Here is a 20,856-nt window from a genome sequence, read left to right on the forward strand (position 1 = left end):
TTTAACCAATTTTTTTAGCGATTTAATATTTTTCATAGCTATATTTATGTCTTTGTGAAATATGAATAAAATTTATCTATATTATATATTTATTAAATTTTACTTATAAAATTTCGTTGATTAGTCGAAAGATAGTAATGGTATATATGAAAAATGAGTAGGGGCGTTGAATAAGAACGGAGCATCGTCAGATACATGTGGGACTGAAGCGCCGGTGTCGCCGAAAGTCCTAACCACCCCTCTGACACTCCACACTATTTCTCTTCTCTATATTCTCACAAATAATAAAATCCCGTTATTTCTGCAAATTTTTACCACGTGTACACCAACGTTCCAACTCTAAAATAAAAATAAAAATTCATCAAATTTAAATATTGACTATGAATAAATATTTTGTATGTGGCTTTGATGGATATTTCTTCTGTTTTTATTTAGTTGTTTATTTTTAAAAAAATACATATATTAAGATATTAATAATTAACATAGTGAAGTTATAATTTTATCGTCGTTAAATATGCTTTCAAAAAAGATGAATTAAAACTTAGAAATTTTCAAGAAGTTTAAACGAGGGTATAATAGGAAAAAATTATTCTTTCTTAATTTGTCAAAATGAACAAATAAATAAGGACATCTAGAAAAGTAAATATAGACAAATAAATAGAAGACAATAATAATATGTAGCAGATATATAAATGTTCAAGAAGAAATATTAATGAAATTATTCTTTTTATGAGGCTTATGAATTAATTTTAGAATTTATGGAGATGTATCCAATATTGTAAAAGTCAAAGTATGAATGTCATTACTATTCTTTTCGTTGTGTAATAAATTGGAGTGTGATAAAGATGGATAGATCGAGGAATAATTGTAAGGTATCAATGCATTGCAGAGGTATTATTATTAGTAGTAGTAATTTCTAATGAATGCATGTCAATATGTCATGATGTTTCTTGCTCAACAGACAACAAATATATATTTTTCCATATTACAAATTATGTTATATTAAAAATAATTATTTTTTCAATTTTATTAATTGCTCTTGAAAAATAAAGTACATATTCTTGCAAAAAAAAAAATCTATTCGAAGACATAAATAAGGATAAAATGATTAATTTTAATTTGAAATGCATAGAGTATTATGCATGTATTATAACATTGTTTGGAATTTTTGGATTTGTAGGAGTTATAATATTTCACTGCGTTAACTTGAAATTCTTGCCTAATTAATAATCATGATTTTCTATTCCCGTTTTATTTTCTGTTTTCCATTATGGCTATATAAAAAGATCGAATAAAAAAAATAATCCGTTTATAGAATTTTTAGAGAAAGGGACAAAATATTAGAGAAAAGACAACATATTTAAAATGATTTTATTAGTAAAGGAAAAAAATATTTGACAATCGATATTTTTCCTCATTTTTAATCTATGTGGATTTATTTATTATTTTTAATCAAGTTCAAGGAAATATTTTTCTAATATTGAAAATAAATTAAGTAATTTCATATCTTAAACTCAACAAAAATAATTTAATAACCATATCAGAATATTATGACACATGTAAGACTATAAATTTTAAAAATCTTATAATTAAACGAACGAATAAAATGTGACTATTCATTTTTTTCCCTAAATGACAGAAAATTAAAATTATTGGGAGGCAAATGGATATTTTGGCCTGCGAGAGTCACTCAAGCCTCTTTCACAAAATTATTGGTGGAATATACTAATTCAATAAAAATAAATACCAAAAATAAAAATAGGAGAGAGGAATAAATTTGAAAAATATTAATAGTAATAGTAGCTAGGTCACAATCAATGGACACTTAAGAAAGAACAAGAGAATGTGTGTATATGATAAAAGAGCAATTCCTTTCCCAATATTCCATTGAACAGTACACTAATTTGTTTTCTCGAATTCCAACCATTCCCTCCAAAGAATACAACACACCATTTTCCCAATTGCAAACCTAAATGACCCCACACACATACGTCCGAGTTTAAATTTTATGAATTCAATTTTTAAAATTTTTATTCATTTTACTGTTAAAATATGAGGTAAAATCTACTTATATCATTATAAGTATTAAGATTGTCATATAACTCAATCGTAATCAAGGAAGGATCTAGACAGTAAGGTATTCAACTTAGATAAAATCACTTAATATGTATAAGAAAAAATCTTTTTGACTAGAATTTGATCAGAATGATTAATTTAAATATCGAATATAAAAAAAATGAGTTTATTGTAAAATTTGAGTATGTTGGGCCTTGGCCCCCCACCACTTAATTCTTTGTTCCCAAAGTCCAAACAAACATTTACTCACACATATACGAAATTAATTGAAGGTGTAATATTGATCCTTTCTTTCTCTATTCTTAAATACAATTCCTTCCCTTTAATTTATTCAGATTCAAACTCCCAAGAAAAACCTCTTAGCTTTATATTGACTAGAGATTACAAATAGTCTCTATACTATTCTTCTTCACATTTCTACTTTTATGTTCTTATCCCTATAACTCCCTATATATTATACCCTTTTTTCTTTAACAAAAAGCCTATTTCTGAACCCTCCCTTTTTTATACACATGAATACATGCAAATCATAAGGTACTCATGATATAATCACAACACACAACAAACCTTTTAACCTTTGATTCAATTTTCTCTCTTTTCAAGAAAATTAAAAACTTCCCTTTTTTTCAGTTAAAAAAAAATCGTTATGACGAAGGATACACTACTTTCAACGGTCCCTGATCTTTCTTTACAGATCAGCTTACCGTCATGTATTTTAAAAAGTGATCAGTTTAAAGAAGCGGTGAGATTCGATTCCAGGACAGATTCTGGTAGTAGTGCTAGTGGAGGAAGTGATTTGAGCCATGAAAATACCCTTTTTTTACATCCGGAGATTAAAAAAGCGTTCAATCTTCCTTTAATTCCGACTTTTGAACCAACCCTAAGTTTAGGGTTCGCGCAAGTACCAATCGGTAGACATTTTCAATATCATCATGAGCATTATCAGCCACAAATATACGGGCGCGAGTTCAAGAGAAGTTCAAGATTGATTAGTGGAGTGAAAAGAAGCGTTAGAGCTCCGAGAATGAGATGGACTTCAACTCTTCATGCTCATTTTGTTCATGCCGTTCAACTCTTAGGTGGACACGAACGTAAGTGAGAATTCATATAGCTTGACTTCAAACCGTATGTTTTAATTAACCTAAATTTTAATTTTATAGGAGCAACACCAAAATCCGTGCTAGAGTTAATGAATGTGAAAGATCTAACCTTAGCTCATGTGAAGAGTCACTTACAGGTACGTAACCAATCAACTGAGCTGCTAAAATTATTATTTTTAGAAAAAAATGAGATCTCTTTAATTGATTACTATGGATATTTTTGTATTTTACACTGCAAAAATCCATGTGAATATTTAGGTGGGGTGGGGTGTTGGAGAATTTGTACTACAAAGGGGTAAGGACAAAAGGGCATCTAAAGAAGTAATCTCAGAAATGTAGACTTTTTCATCTAATACTTTTTTTATGTGGGTTTTCATGCAGATGTATAGAACAGTGAAGAGCACTGACAAATCAACAGGTAATATATTTGGATTTTTTCATATCCTAAAGGGAGCCCATAGTACTTTTCACTTCCATTATTCTTTTTGTTTGCAAGCTTTGAAATTTTGTATTTTCATAAAAAAAATTAATTTTGTCGCTAAATTGTTCCTAGCTATGGATTAGGGGGCGGATATTGTTGTTTAAGTACTATAAAATTTTATCTGTCGCTAATTAATTAACTCTTGTTAATTTGCAGCTAAAGAGCAGGGAGAAATTAATATATTTTTGAACCAAAACAATGGGATTAATAATGGTGAATATGAAAAAACTTGTGAGGAGATTGATGCATTATCACAACCAAGTACCATATCACAAAATATGGCTCATATGAGGTGAGTGCATTTGCAATTATATGATTTTTTAATATCTTCTGACTTTGTTTGAATTTTGAAATTATTAGATTACATTTATATGCTGCAAACATTTTCATATTTTCCATCATTACAAATTGGAAAAAAAGCTACTACTCTACTGTATAGATATATATATTAATGGGTTACTGACATGTACGCATATGAAAAAGATAAGGACCAACCTAGGTATATCGATCAATAATGAAATTCATTGTTAATCTGTCGCTAAATAACTTATTGGTAATAGATAATTTATCTTTCAATAAATTTAATGGTTGAAGTTATTTATCTAACGATAAAAATTGTTAGTTGCTAATTTCTTATTTAACGAATTCTTAAATATAATATGATGGACAACTGGTTTAAAGCATGTATATATAGTTATATATAGTATAATAATACTATGTGAAGTAATTAATTGCATCATGTGAATAAATTAATAATCAATTGGAGGGGATGCAGACATGCACAACCAAAAATTTATTTACGTACATAATGGTGTTTCTCATGTTACTTAATTCGTTTCATAATAAATGATCTTTTTATTTTATCTAAAAAAATAAGTAAAACGTCTCATCTTAAATGTATTTATTAATTAGGATACGAAAATATAATTAATTTGTCATCTAAAATTTGTTTTAATTAAAAATATACATTGGTAATCTTTAAAGATAAAAGTTTACGTTGATTGATTTTTATTGATATAAAATAAAGTTTAATGATTTTATTATATAATTTTTTATAGTTAAGATATTAACTTGACGGTAATTTAATGACTAATATTTTTTCATCTTTAATTAGAGGTCTCAGTATGACCTTTGCTAAAAGACCCAATGTGGGACTTTGCTACCGGAGTTTCTAAATGCAATCCAAATATATTATGTTCCCTACATAAAGGGGCAAAAAACACACTTTAGTTAATTCAAAATTAAAAATATATTGATTCAAATATACCTAAACAAATTAAATTTAATTGGTATTAAAACTACCAAATCATATGGTTTCTTATTTTTTGAAAGTAAAATGAGTTGTTTTTATTGGGAAGAGGGGTTAATTTAAGCACCTATCTTTATACGTGAGTACTTTTTTTGCTTCTAAAAAGTCAAATTTTAGTCCGTTTGGCTCAAATCTCCAAATTGTAGTGGTAGGGGTTCTGTATTTACCCCATATAATATATGATTATACGAGTCCCTATTATATTAATTCAATCTTCTTTTTGGATCGACATTGTTGACTTCATTCATGGACGGCCATGACAACAATAACCACAACAAATTCAATGTTATTCCATATACATCCATATAAAAGTCTTTTTTTTTTTAAAAAAATGTGAGGAAGGAAAAAGAAATAGGAATTATAATATGAGAATTGATATAGCCAACCAACTAAGTTACTAAGATTTTTCATCGATATTTAAAGTGTGAAGAGGTAGATTATGAAGAAGGAAGCTGACGATTAGAACATGTCAAAGGAACAGGTCTAACAAAGCTGACTAACGAGTTTACAACACTTGATGTAAGTACGTTAGTCAGCTGCGTTGGACCGGTTCCTTTGACATGTTCCAATCGTCAGCTTCCTTTTCTTCAACGAGATTTACACAAATACATCAATTATTGTTTGAATTGTCTTACTAATTTGTTTAATTATCAGGAATCCTTCATCATTCATGCCTGATCAGACAAATGTATGGAGCCACTCAAATAGAGAAAGGACATTTGCTAATTATCCTAACATATACACAAAGGTAAGTTACGTTAATTAATTATTTGAGCATAGAGGTAATTAATTAAATTAGTATGAGAATTAAATTTTATATTAATTGGATTTATGCAGATGGATGGAATTGAGACAGCCAATAACTCATCTTCAAATGATACATTGCTTGATCTTGAATTTACACTAGGAAGACCAAGCTGGAAAATGGGACAAGCTGGATCATCCTCAAATGATTTGACTCTTCTCAAGTGTTAAATAATTTGATTTATGTAGAGTAATTATAATTAATTAAGTTAACCTAGTTATTGGTTATAGTTTTTTTTTTATTATTTATGTACGTGACTGCAGGAATATGGTTCAATTTTGTCTTGACCAAAAAAGGTTAAAGCTTACTATCGATGAAAGCATCAATGTAACAAACCTGAATTGCTCACTATATTGATAAGAGAATTGAAATGCGATTGCAACTTTAGAATTGTAATTGCAATACCCCTATTACTGAATTACTTTTCATGTAATTAACGATAGAGATAAGAACAAAAATGATAAATTTAGATTCTAGAAGAAGAAGAGGACTGACATTTTTTTCCAATATAAATAAGCCCTTCTTTCAAACTTTTTCTTAATTGGGTGTGGATCCCAAATAAAACACTTAAATATTTTACTTGGCACAATCTCGTTCACAACTTCTAACTCATACGCTCTTACAGAGCCCTTGAATTTATATTCGAAAAAATGAATCAGTGAATTTATAGAAATTATGACACTCATATTTTGATAACAAATAAATACGATTATTGCAATATTTTTTGGTCTTGATTATTATTTTCTGGACGGGAATTTTGATGTCTACACCCTCCTATAACAAATATAAAACTAAAATACACATTATTACTATTAATACAACATAATTATAACCTTAATTTACTCTTTCATAATAAAGATTAGAATCCAAACAAAGCTTCTCCACTCGAAGTTCACCTTACTCCACGCTTGAATTCTAATCTTGATTACGAATGAAGTGTTGATGTTTTCCAGTAAATTAAGGTTATAATTATGCTATATTTTTTCGATATTCATTTAGAGTTTACTAATAAGGAATTTACATTTTGTTGTACAAATCCAGGGACAATCTCGAAGCAAGAAGAACCTCAAGTGGTGTCTCTTTTATCCCCAAATTCGAAGACATGTCAATTGGTTCATTAGATGGCTTTGTAATTTCAAATGCATGTAGCACATTAGCCAAAGTCAAGTGCAACGACACAAGTGTTGACGAAATTCCGGGGCAAATCCTTCTTCCAGCGCCAAATGGAATCAACTCAAAATAATTTCCCTTAACATCTATATCTTTATGAGTCGTCAAGAACCTCTCTAGCTTAAATAAATCGGGTTCTGGCCAAATGGATGGATCTCGTTGAATCTTCCACAAGTTGAATAGTGCCCGATTACCTTTAGGGATGTTATAGCCACCAACAATGCAATCTTCCACGGATTCATGGGGCGCTGAGAGTGGTTCAGGTGGGACATAAACGTAACGATTCTTTAGCAATAGCTAGAAGATAGACCAAACTTTTTGTATGTGACTCATCAACAAGTTTATTTCTTCCAACTTGAATGTCTAGTTCTTCTTGGGCCTTTTGCATTACATGAGGGTTGTTGAGCAACAAAGAAAGAGTCCATGTTAATGCTACAATTATGGTGTCAGATCCTCCTGCTAGCATAGACTTCCAAAATAGGAAAAAGATATGACTTTTATAAATGAAAGACTCAAATTTAGATATAGTATACATGGTGTATAATATATGTCAGATTAAAAGGAAAAGATATAACTTACATTCATTTTTAGTCCTTCCAAATGATATATTTTAAAATTAAGTAGGCATTTAGATAATTTACTTTCATATTTAGTCAGTCTCGAAAAATTAATGACGTATTTCTATACATATCATGTAAGTGTTCTGATACGTGAAGTGAAATCGTGAAATAAAATCAGAGTTTAGACATGCGTTTTGTGTCGAATTCTCTCATTATTTCTTATCATGAAATGAAATCTCAAAATCTCCAAAAATTATGATTTGAGGATTTCAATTCTTGTTTTAGACTACAAATTTCAAAAGTCTTTTTTTTTTCTTAAACTCTATGTCAAGTCAAACTAACTCACTTAAAATAGGACAAAGGAAGTAATATAATATATGTCTAGTAAAATCTTTATCATCCTCACATTTATTTTCTCCAAAGCTTGTCTTTTTCTTGTGTTCTACTAGCCATTTTCAAGAATATAATCTATTTCCTTAGCACTTTTCTTCATTTCCTTTTCATATCCTCCTATATCTAACCATCTTAGTGATGGTATAAAATCAGCTACAACAAATGCACCAAGTAACTTAAAAGAATTTGTCATTACACTTCTAGCCCTCTTTCCTTCTTCAAAATCGTGTTCTTTTCCATAAAGCGTTCTTATAATAATCGTCATGGCCAACTTCTCAAACCATTCTTTCATTTCTATTCTGACGAAATTTGAAGAATCATCCATCTTTTCCTTCAACCACCTTTTGTACGTTGTTTTGATAGATGTTTTCACTTCAAATTCTTGAATATGTCTTAACATTTGTACACGATGATTGGAGAGTAATTTGAGTACGAGTATTTTTTTTTATTTCTCTCCAATATGGGCCATATGGGGCAAGCCCAAATATGGCATAGTTATAGCCCAAGAGTTCTACTGCCAACGCTTTAAACCGGCTTGTCAAGGCCTTATCGTTGGTAGTATAGCAATCTTGGGCTATTTCTCTATCGTTCACTACCAAAACTTTATGGGCTCCAAATTTTACTGTGAAAATTGGGCCATATTTGTCTGCCATAAAACCCAAATGTTTTGTGAGGCAGATTAGATCACTGAAAAGATGGAGATGGCCAATTATAGGCCATGATCCAGCAACTTTAGGGGGTGTTTTACCTTTTTTGTTACTAAAAATCCCAAAGAAGCATGTAAATGAAGTAAAGAAAAATGATAATTGTAGTAGCATAAGTAATGGCAAGAGAGTAATCCATTGCTAGTTTTTCCAGTAATATTTCAAAATTTTGAGTAGTTAAGTCAAGAGAAGACTAAGCAATTCAAGTATTTAATTTTCATGAAAATATTTGGAATAGTGAACAAGTAAAAATGAATCGAAAAAAGTACTCCTATTTATTGTTGAAGAAGAAGGAAGCTGACGATTGAAATATGTCAAAGGAACAAGTTCAGTGTAGTTGACTGACTTTAATTCTTTAGTAGTGTTGTAACTCGCCAGTCAGCTTCGCTGGAACTGTTCCTTCGACATGTTCCAAGTCAATCAACTGCGTTGGACCTGTTCCTTTGACACGTTCCAATCGTCAGTTTCCTTCTTCTTCAACATTTATTAGTACTTAATTAATAGTGTTACCTAAATCATAATTAATGATTCATAATTGTACTTAATAGGTAACTAACCCTAGCTATGTTCCAATTTAATCTTTACTTTTCTCTGATGATAAATCAGTCTCACCTTCTTTGTATGTCAAACCAAAATTTAAGATGAACACCAGAGGTAACAATTATTCAATCCAATACTTGGAAACGATTGATTTATCAGAAGATTACTCAGTCAATAGTATATATATTACTTCTTGATTATGATTTTTTTTTTCAACAAAGAAAATATATAAGTTTATGAAATAATTATTATTAGATGATCAGACAAGAAATTTTAGTTGAAAAAACAAATAAACAAAGCCAACAAAAGGGGATCGGAATATTTAAAATCATAAGAAAATTGTAATGATCCAGATGGTCATTTTTGAAAATTTCAAATATTTATTTAACTAGAGTAAATTAATTAAAAGTTAATTATTAAATAGTTAATTTTTGTTAAAGATTAATGGATCAAGTTTTTAATTTATTTAATACCACTTGACTATATATAAGAAAATAAATTATTAGGGTTAAAATAATTTATAGAAGAAAAGAAAAAAGGAGAAGAGAAGAACAAAGTGGGAGCGACGACGACAAAATCAAACGGTGATCTTTATTGATACACTTCCTTGTGAGTTACTATCTAATTTAGAAAAAAAATATAATATTGTTATAGCATAAAGTACATAGAATGGATAAATTGTATAGTTGGTTGTTCTAGAAGAATATGGGGTACATAATATATATAATTCTTTGAAGTATGAAGGATAAAAGCTAACATTACTAAGTACCTATTGATTTCCTAAGAATTAATATAAAAATCTAGTGCTAATATTAGTAGGAAACAAGGATACAGAATGATGGCATGTCTCTGCATATCACGTGTAGTAGGGTGGTTGTTAGTCCGTATGCTGTTGGTTTTGTGACCAATGGCTTCCACCCTAATATATTAAAATATCTAGTTCTCACGTTATAAATTATATTTTGATATATTAAAATAGGTAATTAATTATTTGGTGTATCGAATGATTTAAATTTCCTTAAGGATATGCTAATGGGAAGAATTGGGACTTACCCATAGATTTAAACTTTAGGAAATTGATTATAGGATGGTGTGAGCTTTTGAGTCTAGGCTTAACCTATAGTAATATGAATGTTGTTAGTTTCGAAATCATATCGTGGTTATTTATTTGAATAGATTTTATTGGTTTGGAAGTCAACCAAAAGAGGAAGGCTCAAGTTCTGGAGTCATTGTTCGACTACTTGAGGCAAGTGGATTTCTAAACTCTTGTTAAGTGTATGGAATGCGTGTATTTCCTTGTGATATATGTTTGGGAGTAACGGGATTGGTGACGGGTTGACTTGTCCACATTGATTAATTCTAATGATGAAATAAAAGGGATAACAAAAGGCGATGTGATTAATTATTTATGTGTGATGTGTTGAGAAAAGTTTGATGGCTTGTTGAATCATTGTTGATGTGATTTCATGTTTGTGTGGTTGTGAACTGTGCAATGTTATGAAAAATGGTCATCTCCTCATTATTTGTGTGAACATGTCATTGCATTATTCTGAGACATGGTTGTGAAAGTGTTATGTGCATTGAGAAAGAATGATAACTTAAAGAGGATGTACCATTTCGAGGGACGTATCGCTCGCCGCGATGGATACTATATTTCGAGGGACGTATCGCGCGCCGCGATGGTTACTGTTATCGAGGGTCGTGTCGTGCGCCGCGACAGATGCATGGACAGATATGTCCCCCATGGGTCCCGGACTGAGAGACAGCGGGTGTGTATCACTAGGTCAGACATGCATCATTATACTTGACATTGCATTCCATTACATTGCACATACTTATCATTAGTGAACTTGATATTGTGTTTTGCTGATCTAGTGATTGCCTTTTTGCGGAACTTGTGATTGTTGAATACTGAGCTTGTTATTGAGGATATATAATTTGTTGAAGTGTTGTTGTTGAGGATATGTAATTTGTTGAAGTGTGTTATTGAGGATATGTAAATTTTTGGAAGTGTTGCTATTGAGGATATCTAATTTGTTTAAGTGTTGATGTTGAGGATATATAATTTGTTAAAGTGTTGTTGTGGAGGATATGTAATTTGTTAAAGTGTTGTTGTGGAGGATATGTAATTTGTTAAAGTGTTGTTGTGGAGGATATGTAATTTGTCTAAATGTTTTTGTTGAGTTACGTTCTATGTAAACTGTGAGTTGTTAGGTTGGGTTGATGTTTATGCAGGTTATAGTTGTGGATGTTCGGTTGGGGGTGGTAGGAGTACCCGTATTTCATCCCCTTAGCTTGTGTTTAGAGGTTTAATTGCTGAGTACCGTGTGGTTTGATACTCACCCCTTGCTTCTACAAATTTTTGTAGGTTACTAGCCCGGACTTTTATGATATATTCTCTTCTTTTCCGAGGCTTCCTGGAGATTTTGTGAGGTAGTTGTTGGTCATCTCAGCATCCCTCCTTACTCTTGTTTATGATTTTGTTCTACTCTAGAAACAATATCATATGAGACTTATATTTTCTTTTGATCCGATTGTAATACTTTAGAGGCTTGTACACGTGACAACCAGGTTTTGGGGTATAATGTAAGTTGATAGTAAATTTTCCGCATTTTTATCGTAATAGTTGAGTTTTAGGCTTACTTATCTTGGTAGGATAAGACGAGTGCCATCACGCTCATTTTTGAGTCGTGACAAAAATGAGTGACCAAACAAAGAGTAGTTGAAGAAGGCAGATGGTAGCTTTGAAAGAACAACACCAACAGCCAGAGTGCAAATTGTATGTCTATATACATTAAAATTATTTCTCTATCTATACATAATGAATTATGTTTTTTAAGCAAAAGTTTTACTATTAAAGTGATGAGGCGTGTGATGTTTCAACTGTCACATTCCAAACATTCATTAGAAAATTTTAGCTATTCAAAAACTATACAAAAAGTATCATAAATTATAATTTTTTGTATATCAATATACATCATAAAATATTGAATCAAAATTTTTATAATTTGATTATAAAAAAGAAATAGTGGCGGGAGGGAGTAGTTATTTTTTATTGGGATGAATTCTATTTATTTTCAATGGCCATCACTAGTTATTCTCCCATCTTCTAGATAGTGTCCAAATAACTAAATTGAATCATTCAATGTTGATAAAAAGATCAACATCTTTCTTTATCCTTTTTTTCTTGACACGCATGGAAATTTTGACATATCAATAATGTTTACGCAACTTGGTTTGATTCACAAAATATTTTGTACAATTATTATGTCTAAACGTCAACTTACTTATTGAGAAAATTTGATTTACAAAGAACATATTTCGTATAAATTTTTAGACGAGCTTTGAAATCACAAAATACCTTTTTATTTAAAAAATTCAATTTAAATGTCTAGTGCATGATATACAAGATAAGAGAACCTTAATTGAAATTGAGAGTGTGCACTTAAATAACACGTTAGCCAAAGTCAAGTGCAACAACACAAGTACTGAAGAAATCCCCGGACAAATCCTTCTTCCAGGGCTAAAAGGAATCAATTCGAAATCATATCCCTTTACATCTACTTCCTTATGAGTTATTAAGAACCTCTCAGGCTTGAATAAATCGGATTTTAGCCAAATAGTCGGATCTCGTTGAATTTTTCACAAGTTGAACAAACACACGAGTACCCTTTGGGATATTTTAACCACCTATAATGCAATCTTCCATTGATTCATGAGGTGCTGAGAGTAGTGCAGACGGATATAAACGTAACGATTCTTTAGTAATAGAGCAAAGTTTTTTATTATATGTGACTCGTTAACTAGTGTATTTTTTCCAACTTGAATGTCTAGTTCATCTTGGGCCTTTTTGCATTACCTTAGGGTGGTTGAGTAACAAAATCGGAGTCCATGTTAGTGCTACAACTGTGGCGTCAGATCCTCCTGTTAAGTGCTAGCATAGCCTTCCAAACATCATAACGTCATTTCAAATGAAATATTTACCATGTATCACTAGAGTCTAAAGTATCACGGCTTCACAAATTTAAGGGATTTTTTGTAAATACTAAATTTGTCGGGACAGAATGAAATTATTGAATTACACTATGGAATTCCTTAAATTTTTACATAATAATAACAATAACTTAAGAGATGTTTCTAGAACTATTTAATTTTTTTTGTTATCATTCTTGATAGATTTTTGTTAGTCTGAAATTACATTTTTTCCCTTGATCATTATTCACTTCATATATGGAAAAAAGTTTCTAGAATTATTAATTATCTTTCTTAATAAATTTTTGTTAGCGTAAAATTACATTTTTTCCCTTGTCGTCTTCCCATTTCACTCTTCTATATAATAAAAATTTACAAAAAATATAATGTAAATCTAGAATTTTTTGATTGCAAAAATACTAAAAAAGTATGAAAGTAAATAACTATTGTTAAAATTTAATTTTAATTAATTAGATCTCGGCGATTATTCCCTTCGATTCGGATGGTTTCTCTTTTTTCTCCCTGTTCCCTTTAGAATTATTTATTACTTTGAAGATATTTTATTTCTATGACTTAAACAATTATTGTCAAGGTACATAGTCAATATCATGAATCACGACACTTTAGTAATAGTCTACGACTTTTAGCCTCCCATTTCTTTACAAATAAAGATAGAGCGGGATGACAACAATTTGTATTGTATATCAGATTCCAGCTGCTTTCACAAACGGAGGAGCGACTATGGATATTTTTTTGATTGTTGTCATGGTAGCTAGTTCCTCTGTTTTTTTCTTCTTTCTTCGCAAACATGCTTTCTCAGCGAAAATACATAGTAAAAGTAAGAGAGTACCTGGAGCTGGCGGAGCATGGCCTATTATCGGTCATCTTCACCTTTTGAGTGGATCCGAAACAGATCAATTACCTCACAAAATCATGGGGCGCATGGCAGATAAGTACGGGCCAATTTTCGGAATGAAGCTTGGAGTTCATCAGGTTGTAGTTGTGAGCGATCCCAAGTTAGCCAAAGAATGTTTCACAACTAACGATTTAGCCCTAGCAGGTCGCCCTAAATCCATGGCTTCAGAGATTGTAGGCTACAAACACGCTATGTTTGCACTTTGTGCTTACGGTCCTTACTGGAGAGAAACAAGGAAGATTGCCACAATTGAACTTTTCTCCGCTCGACGAATCGAGATGCTCAAACACATCAGAGAATTTGAGGTTAAATCAGGTATTAAAGAGATTTATAATAATTGGGGGAAGAATAATTTAAATGGTTTTGTGAAGGTGGAGATGAAGGAATGGATTGGGGATTTAGTTATGAACACTATGGGGAAAATATTATTTGGAAAAGGGCGAAGGAGTAATGAGGACGAAGGAATAAATAAGGCTCACATAGCAATTCGAAGATTTTTCGAATTGTTAGGAGCTTTTGTTGTGGCTGATTTTTTACCTTATTTAAGATGGCTGGACATTGGAGGCCATGAGAAAGCGATGAAAGAGATTTCTGAAGAAATGGACTCTGTTGTTGAAGAATGGTTAACAGAGCACAAAACAAAGAGAGGAATTATTAAATCTGGTGAAGAAGAAGATTTCATGGATGTAATGCTTTCCAAATGTGAAGACAGAGATCTGCCTGGATTTGATGCCGATACTGCTATAAAAGCTAATTGCATGGTACGTTTGTTCATTATCTGCTAAAAGTTACTATTTCAAAGCAGATTACTAAATATATATATATATATGTTGAATTTGTCAGGGTCTACTATCGGCAGGTACAGACACCACCATCGTAACTTTAACATGGGCTTTATGTTTACTCTTGAACAACTACGAAGCACTAAAAAAGGCTCAAGATGAGCTAGACGCTCATGTTGGCAAGAATAGATGGGTCCAAGAATCGGATATCAAGAACTTGGTTTATCTTCAAGCTGTTGTCAAAGAAGTATTACGTTTATATCCAGCTGGGCCGCTCTCTGTACCACACGAGTCAAGGGAGGATTGTGTTATTGGGGGATACGATATACCAAAAGGGACTCGCTTATTAGTGAACTTATGGAAGATTCAGCACGATCCTAATATATGGCCAAATCCTCACGAGTTTAAGCCAGAGAGGTTCTTGTCGACCCACAAGGATGTGGATGTAAAGGGAAATCACTTTGAGTTAATGCCATTTGGTAGTGGAAGAAGAATGTGCCCTGGAATATCTTTGGCCCTTCAAGTGGTGCCCTTTGTAATAGCAGTGTTGCTGCAGGGGTTTGACATGAAGAGGCCTTCAGATGAAGCAATTGATATGAGTGAGAGCTTTGGATTGACAGTGCTCAAAGCTTCTCCACTCCAAGTTCTCCTTGCTCCGCGCTTGGCTCCCGATCTTTATGAATGAAATGATAGACAAAATTTGTGCCTCATGCCACTGTTGTTTACTACAAGTTTGTAATATTGTAATGCAGATAATAACAGAACTTCAAAATTCTTCATTTGAAATGTGATTGTAAAAGTATTTCTGGAGCCCTTGTTAAATTCATAACTGTGACGTTAGGCCTATATATTACCTTCTCAAACCATTATTTCATTTCAGTCTGAAGAGATTTGAAGAATCATTCATCTTTTCCTTCAACCACCTTTCGTACGTTGTATTGATAGACATTTTCACTTCAAATTTTAGAATGTGTCTAAACATTTCTACACTATGATTATATAGTAATTCGAGTACGACTATTTTCTCCATTTCCCTCCAATATGGGCCTTCTCCCAAAACGGCATAGTTATAGGCCAAGCGCTCTACCGCTAACGGCTTAGGCCAGCTTGCCAAGGCCTTAAGCAATCTTGGGCTATTTTCCTATCGTTCACCACCAAAACTTGATGGGCTCCAAATTTTACTGTGAAAATTGGCCTGAGCCTCATGTTTTCTGAGGCAGATGAGATCCACTGAAAAGAGGAAGATGGCCGATTACAGGCCATAATCCAGCAACTTTAGGGGGTGTCCTGCTGTTAATGTTGCCTTTTTTGTTACTAAAAATCCCAAAAAGTACGTAAACGAAATAGAGAAAATTAATAAATGTAGCAACATAATAATGGACAACTAGCAAAAAAAAATAAAAATAAACCATGGCTTAAGGAAATTAGAGGGAGAATACTTAATTAGATGACTGATTAATTATGATCAACATTATGTGTTATACATATGATGGAAATATAGCTAGATTCCTTAATCACTTCACGTGAAATTACATTGATTTTGATATACCAACTAATCAAATGTTTTAGTACTTAAAAGAAAATTTTAAGCATAGTTGGTAGTTGATAGCAAAGGCGTGACAGTAACTTAGAAGTTGTTAAATATTAGTAATATTAGAATTAGATGAGAGTATTGATAAAATTTTGTTAGGAATAACATCTCTGAATGACCATGATAAACACAATTCAAAATTAATCAAACTTTAATACGATTGAAAAACCAAAAACACATTCAGCTTGATTTTGTTTGTATTCAATGATTTATTTCAATTTGAAGTTGAATATTCAAAGTTTGAAAAATTAGCTTTACTTTGAAAAATAGTTCCCCTCAAGAAATGTCAATAATTTATTCGAAAAGTACTAGCTCACCAACTTCGTGTCGTAACGCGTACTAAAGTGTACCAAAAAGTCATATAATACAATTTGACATTTGTATGCTTTTGTAATAGCATTTCCAATCCTAAATTCTATTTATCGCCAAATATAGATTTTTATATAAATAACTAATTTTAATCTAACGATTAAGTAAATTTATATTAGGTAATTATTTATTATAGTAATAATTTTTTATAGCTATAATTCGCAACTAATATTATATATTAATTACGTGTGTTGATTTTAAGTTTGTATAATTAGCCACATTTATATATGTATAATTTGCCATAATATATAAATACAAATATATAATACTATAGAATTATCTAACCAATATATATATATATAATTCACATCTCTCTCACTTTATGTCCTCTCTCGCTAGCCTCTCTCCTCTGTCTCCCTATCTCGGGCGCCTATCTTCTCCTTCTCCTTGCCTCGCTTGCCATATATATATATATATATATATATATATATAAACATATGTATAATATACAATTATCTGACCAATATACATATATACAATTCACCTATCACTCACTCTTTTCCCTCTCGCTCGCCTCTCTCCTCTCTCTCTCATTCTCACTCACCTCTCTCCTCCCTATAACATATAACTATCAATTTTAGTTATCAAATTATAGCTATTTATATTAATTAGATTATTTTTAAGTGACTATATGTGAAAATTCATCTTTTCTATTTTATTTTCTAAAAAAATAATCTTTTTCTCTCTCCTCAAAATTACATTATTATTTCTATTTCGTTCTTATTTTCTTATTTCATAATTTAAATTTTTTCTTTCTTTTTCCCAAATAATTACTTGATATAATTTTCATATGATGTAAAATTTTATTTTTTCAAATATTTTATTTAATATAAACTTATATTTTATTTTAAATTTTAAATAAAATATATTGCAAGAAAAAATTATACAATATACAAATTAACGGACAAATTCAAATAACAGTGCAACATAATTACATAAACACTCATCTTTCAAAATTATTATGTTGTTCTTATAAATGTTCTATTAATGCGTTACGGAGTTCAAAATGAATATTTTTTTTCTACTCAAATCGGAGATTTTCATCTACTAACATATTATTTTTTTCGAACAGTGATAAATTTGAAGACGGCCTATCGATTTACTAAATTGTTGTTAAAATAAAATAATTATTATGTTATACATTGTATTGTGTTTTATCTTATATTTATGTAATGTATTGTATTATTAAATTAAATTTTTTATCTTTATCACTTTGATTTTATGCATTATCTAGTAGTATAGAGCGTAAAATAGAGCTTATCATCTCTACGTCCACACATTGCTATCACCATTCCCAATGGAAATTTATCATTTGTCTAATGGATATTATTATTATTATTTCCTTATAAGAGTTGTGTACAACTCTCCCACAAATAGGAGAGGATCCACAGTGACTGTCTTTTCCATACAAAAAAGTTATGTCAACGCTTTCATATAGATTTAATACAAATTCATATTTACGATTCATGCGTCTAAGTTTTCATAAAAATAAATAAGGTAAGAGTGTTATCACTTACCCCAATCTCTCTACATAAATTTCAAGTGTCTCACATCGAAGAAGACGACTGATAAATTTTATTAGCAATGGATCCCTTTCTAATTGCTGTTACAGTAGCTAGCTCCTTTTTTCTACTTTTCTTTCTTCGTAAACAATTTTACTCAGTTAAAAAGCAGAGTAGTAGTAGTAGAAAGGTACCTGAAGCTGGCGGAGCATGGCCTATTATCGGCCATCTCCACCTTCTTGGTGGATCTGAATCTGATCACTTGCCTCACAAAACGTTGAGCCGCATGGCAGATAAGTACGGGCCGATATTCGGAATGAAGCTTGGAGTTCATCAGGTTGTAGTTGTGAGCGATCCCAAATTAGCCAAAGAATGCTTCACAACTAACGATTTAGCCCTAGCGAACAGGCCTAAATCAATGGTTTCAGAGATTATAGGCTACAAAGACGCTATGTTTGGACTTTGTGCTTACGGTCCTTACTGGAGAGAAACAAGGAAAATTGCTACAATTGAACTTTTCTCAGCTCGGCGAATCGAGATGCTCAAACACATCAGAGAATTTGAGGTAAAATCAGGTATTAAAGAGATTTATAATAATTGGGGGAAGAATAATTTAAATGGTTTTGTGAAGATGGAGATGAAGGAATGGATTGGAGATTTAGTTATGAACACTATGGGGAAAATATTATTCGGAAAAGGGCGAAGGAGTAATGAGGACGAAGGAATAAATAAGGCTCACAAAGCAATTCGAAGATTTTTCGAATTGTTAGGAGCTTTTGTTGTGGCTGATTTTTTACCTTACTTAAGATGGCTGGACATTGGAGGCCATGAGAAAGCGATGAAGGAGGTTTCTAAAGAATTGGACTCTGTTGTTGAAGAATGGTTAACAGAGCACAAAACAAAGAGAGGAATTATTAAATCTGGTGAAGAAGAAGATTTCATGGATGTAATGCTTTCCATTTGTGGAGACAGAGATCTGCTTGGATTCGATGCCGATACCGCTATCAAAGCTACATGTATGGTACGTTAATTATTCCAAAATTGATTCTATTTTGATCTCGTATGTGAATTTGATTGCTGAATTTGTCTTGTTTAGGCTCTGCTAGCGGCAGGTACAGACACGACGATTGTAACTCTAACGTGGACTTTATCTCTACTACTCAACAACTATAAAGCACTTCAAAAGGCTCAAGATGAGCTAGACGCTCATGTTGGTAAGAATAGATGGGTCCAAGAATCGGATATAAAAAGCTTAGTTTATCTTCAAGCTATTGTTAAAGAAGCATTACGTTTATATCCAGCTGCACCACTATCAGTACCTCACGAGTCGATGGAGGATTGTACTATCAGTGGGTATGATATACCAAAAGGGACTCGCTTATTAGTGAACTTATGGAAGATTCAGCACGATCCTAATATATGGCCAAATCCTCACGAGTTTAAGCCAGAGAGGTTCTTGTCGACCCATAAGGATGTGGATGTAAAGGGCAATCACTTTGAGTTAATGCCATTTGGTAGTGGAAGAAGAATGTGCCCTGGAATTTCGTTAGCCCTTCAAGTTTTGCCCTTTGTAATAGCAATGTTGCTGCAGGGGTTTGACATGAAGAGGCTTTCGGATGAACCGATTGATATGAGTGAGAGCTTTGGATTGACAGTACTCAAAGCTTCTCCACTCGAAGTTCTCCTTGCTCCGCGCTTGGCTCCCGATCTTTATGAATGAAATGATAGACAAAATGCCACTGTTGTTTACTACTAGTTTGTAATATTGTAATGCAGATAATAACAGAACTTCAAAGTTCCTACATTTGTAATGTGATTGTAAAAGTATTTTACAAGTCCTGCATTAGGTCCATCAAGTTTTGGTGGTGAATAATAAAAAGATTGCTCAACTGCCAGGCCTTGGCAGTAGAACTCTTGGGCTACAATTACTCCCTTTTGTGCTTGGGCAATTATTGGCAAGATATCTTTTGTCGTAGTTGATTTACTCGATATCAAATGTTGCTCAAAATATAAATGAGAAATTAGTTCGAGAACTTGATCATAAACTTTAGTGTATATAGTAATTTGAATCTACAATTTTACGTTAAAATATATGATCAACGCATTTAATAATTTAACATACTATTAAAGAGATTGAACATGTTTTTATATTTTTTAGTTACGTCTAACCTAGTGAGCAAAATATTATGTACCTAGTTGTTGAGGCCACAGTATTCAACTCTCGTACATACATGTTTGGCATGTCTATATATTCACTTAAAATTTGTCTACATCATAATGATTTCTTAATTTGTACCTTGTGAGAATCTTTTAGGGTTGGTAGTGATGATATCACATGGGCAGAAATTCATCGTACCTCTCAAAAAGGCCAGGTAGTACTAGTGAGTTGGACAACATGTGATATCTAACGAGGAAATCATGAATATGATTTTCCACTACTAATATATTTTTCGAATAGAGTTTAACACACTTTGTATATAGAGGCATATCCTGGAGGGGTCAACGTATTCACGTGAATTTATGCTTTTCTTTTATTTTTAAATTATATATAGCAATATTATATTTTTTTAAAAGTATTTAAACATA

The 20,856-nt window shown here is 31.6% G+C and overlaps 4 protein-coding genes across 4 annotated transcripts; 3 read left to right on the forward strand and 1 right to left on the reverse strand.

Annotated features, from left to right (window-relative positions):
- Positions 1-1,130: 1,130 nt before the first annotated feature.
- On the forward strand, positions 1,131-6,181 carry LOC101264517 (probable transcription factor KAN4). Its single transcript, XM_026030857.2, has 6 exons — positions 1,131-3,167; positions 3,237-3,313; positions 3,558-3,594; positions 3,814-3,949; positions 5,621-5,714; positions 5,804-6,181. The coding sequence occupies exons 1-6, from the start codon at positions 2,723-2,725 to the stop codon at positions 5,939-5,941; spliced, it is 927 nt and encodes a 308-aa protein (XP_025886642.2). The 5' UTR covers positions 1,131-2,722; the 3' UTR covers positions 5,942-6,181.
- A 607-nt stretch (positions 6,182-6,788) lies between these two features.
- On the reverse strand, positions 6,789-8,219 carry LOC138348228 (cytochrome P450 82A4-like). Its single transcript, XM_069296865.1, has 2 exons — positions 8,091-8,219; positions 6,789-7,238 (listed from the first exon to the last, which is right to left on the reverse strand). The coding sequence occupies exons 1-2, from the start codon at positions 8,217-8,219 to the stop codon at positions 6,789-6,791; spliced, it is 579 nt and encodes a 192-aa protein (XP_069152966.1).
- A 5,572-nt stretch (positions 8,220-13,791) lies between these two features.
- On the forward strand, positions 13,792-15,583 carry LOC101267703 (cytochrome P450 CYP82D47). Its single transcript, XM_004238151.5, has 2 exons — positions 13,792-14,787; positions 14,870-15,583. The coding sequence occupies exons 1-2, from the start codon at positions 13,792-13,794 to the stop codon at positions 15,491-15,493; spliced, it is 1,620 nt and encodes a 539-aa protein (XP_004238199.2). The 3' UTR covers positions 15,494-15,583.
- A 2,769-nt stretch (positions 15,584-18,352) lies between these two features.
- LOC101267987 (cytochrome P450 CYP82D47) lies at positions 18,353-20,175 on the forward strand. Its single transcript, XM_004238152.5, has 2 exons — positions 18,353-19,291; positions 19,367-20,175. The coding sequence occupies exons 1-2, from the start codon at positions 18,353-18,355 to the stop codon at positions 19,988-19,990; spliced, it is 1,563 nt and encodes a 520-aa protein (XP_004238200.2). The 3' UTR covers positions 19,991-20,175.
- Positions 20,176-20,856: the final 681 nt, after the last annotated feature.

The sequence above is a fragment of the Solanum lycopersicum genome, chromosome 4 (assembly GCF_036512215.1).
Source record: "Solanum lycopersicum chromosome 4, SLM_r2.1".
Classification (NCBI taxonomy): domain Eukaryota; kingdom Viridiplantae; phylum Streptophyta; class Magnoliopsida; order Solanales; family Solanaceae; genus Solanum; species Solanum lycopersicum.

What these genes read in the sequence shown, in the direction of transcription:
- LOC138348228 (XM_069296865.1), bottom strand. Translation starts at nt 8,219, where the DNA reads ATGGATGATTCTTCAAATTTCGTCAGAATAGAAATGAAAGAATGGTTT. An exon ending in AAGGAAAGAGGGCTAGAAGT is followed by an intron (nt 7,239 to 8,090) that starts GTAATGACAAAT and finishes TCTATCTTCTAG; the next exon opens with CTATTGCTAAAGAATCGTTA.
- LOC101267703 (XM_004238151.5), top strand. Translation starts at nt 13,792, where the DNA reads ATGACAACAATTTGTATTGTATATCAGATTCCAGCTGCTTTCACAAAC. An exon ending in CTATAAAAGCTAATTGCATG is followed by an intron (nt 14,788 to 14,869) that starts GTACGTTTGTTC and finishes TGAATTTGTCAG; the next exon opens with GGTCTACTATCGGCAGGTAC.
- LOC101267987 (XM_004238152.5), top strand. Translation starts at nt 18,353, where the DNA reads ATGGATCCCTTTCTAATTGCTGTTACAGTAGCTAGCTCCTTTTTTCTA. An exon ending in CTATCAAAGCTACATGTATG is followed by an intron (nt 19,292 to 19,366) that starts GTACGTTAATTA and finishes TGTCTTGTTTAG; the next exon opens with GCTCTGCTAGCGGCAGGTAC.
- LOC101264517 (XM_026030857.2), top strand. Translation starts at nt 2,723, where the DNA reads ATGACGAAGGATACACTACTTTCAACGGTCCCTGATCTTTCTTTACAG. An exon ending in GAGCACTGACAAATCAACAG is followed by an intron (nt 3,595 to 3,813) that starts GTAATATATTTG and finishes GTTAATTTGCAG; the next exon opens with CTAAAGAGCAGGGAGAAATT. An exon ending in CAAAATATGGCTCATATGAG is followed by an intron (nt 3,950 to 5,620) that starts GTGAGTGCATTT and finishes TTTAATTATCAG; the next exon opens with GAATCCTTCATCATTCATGC.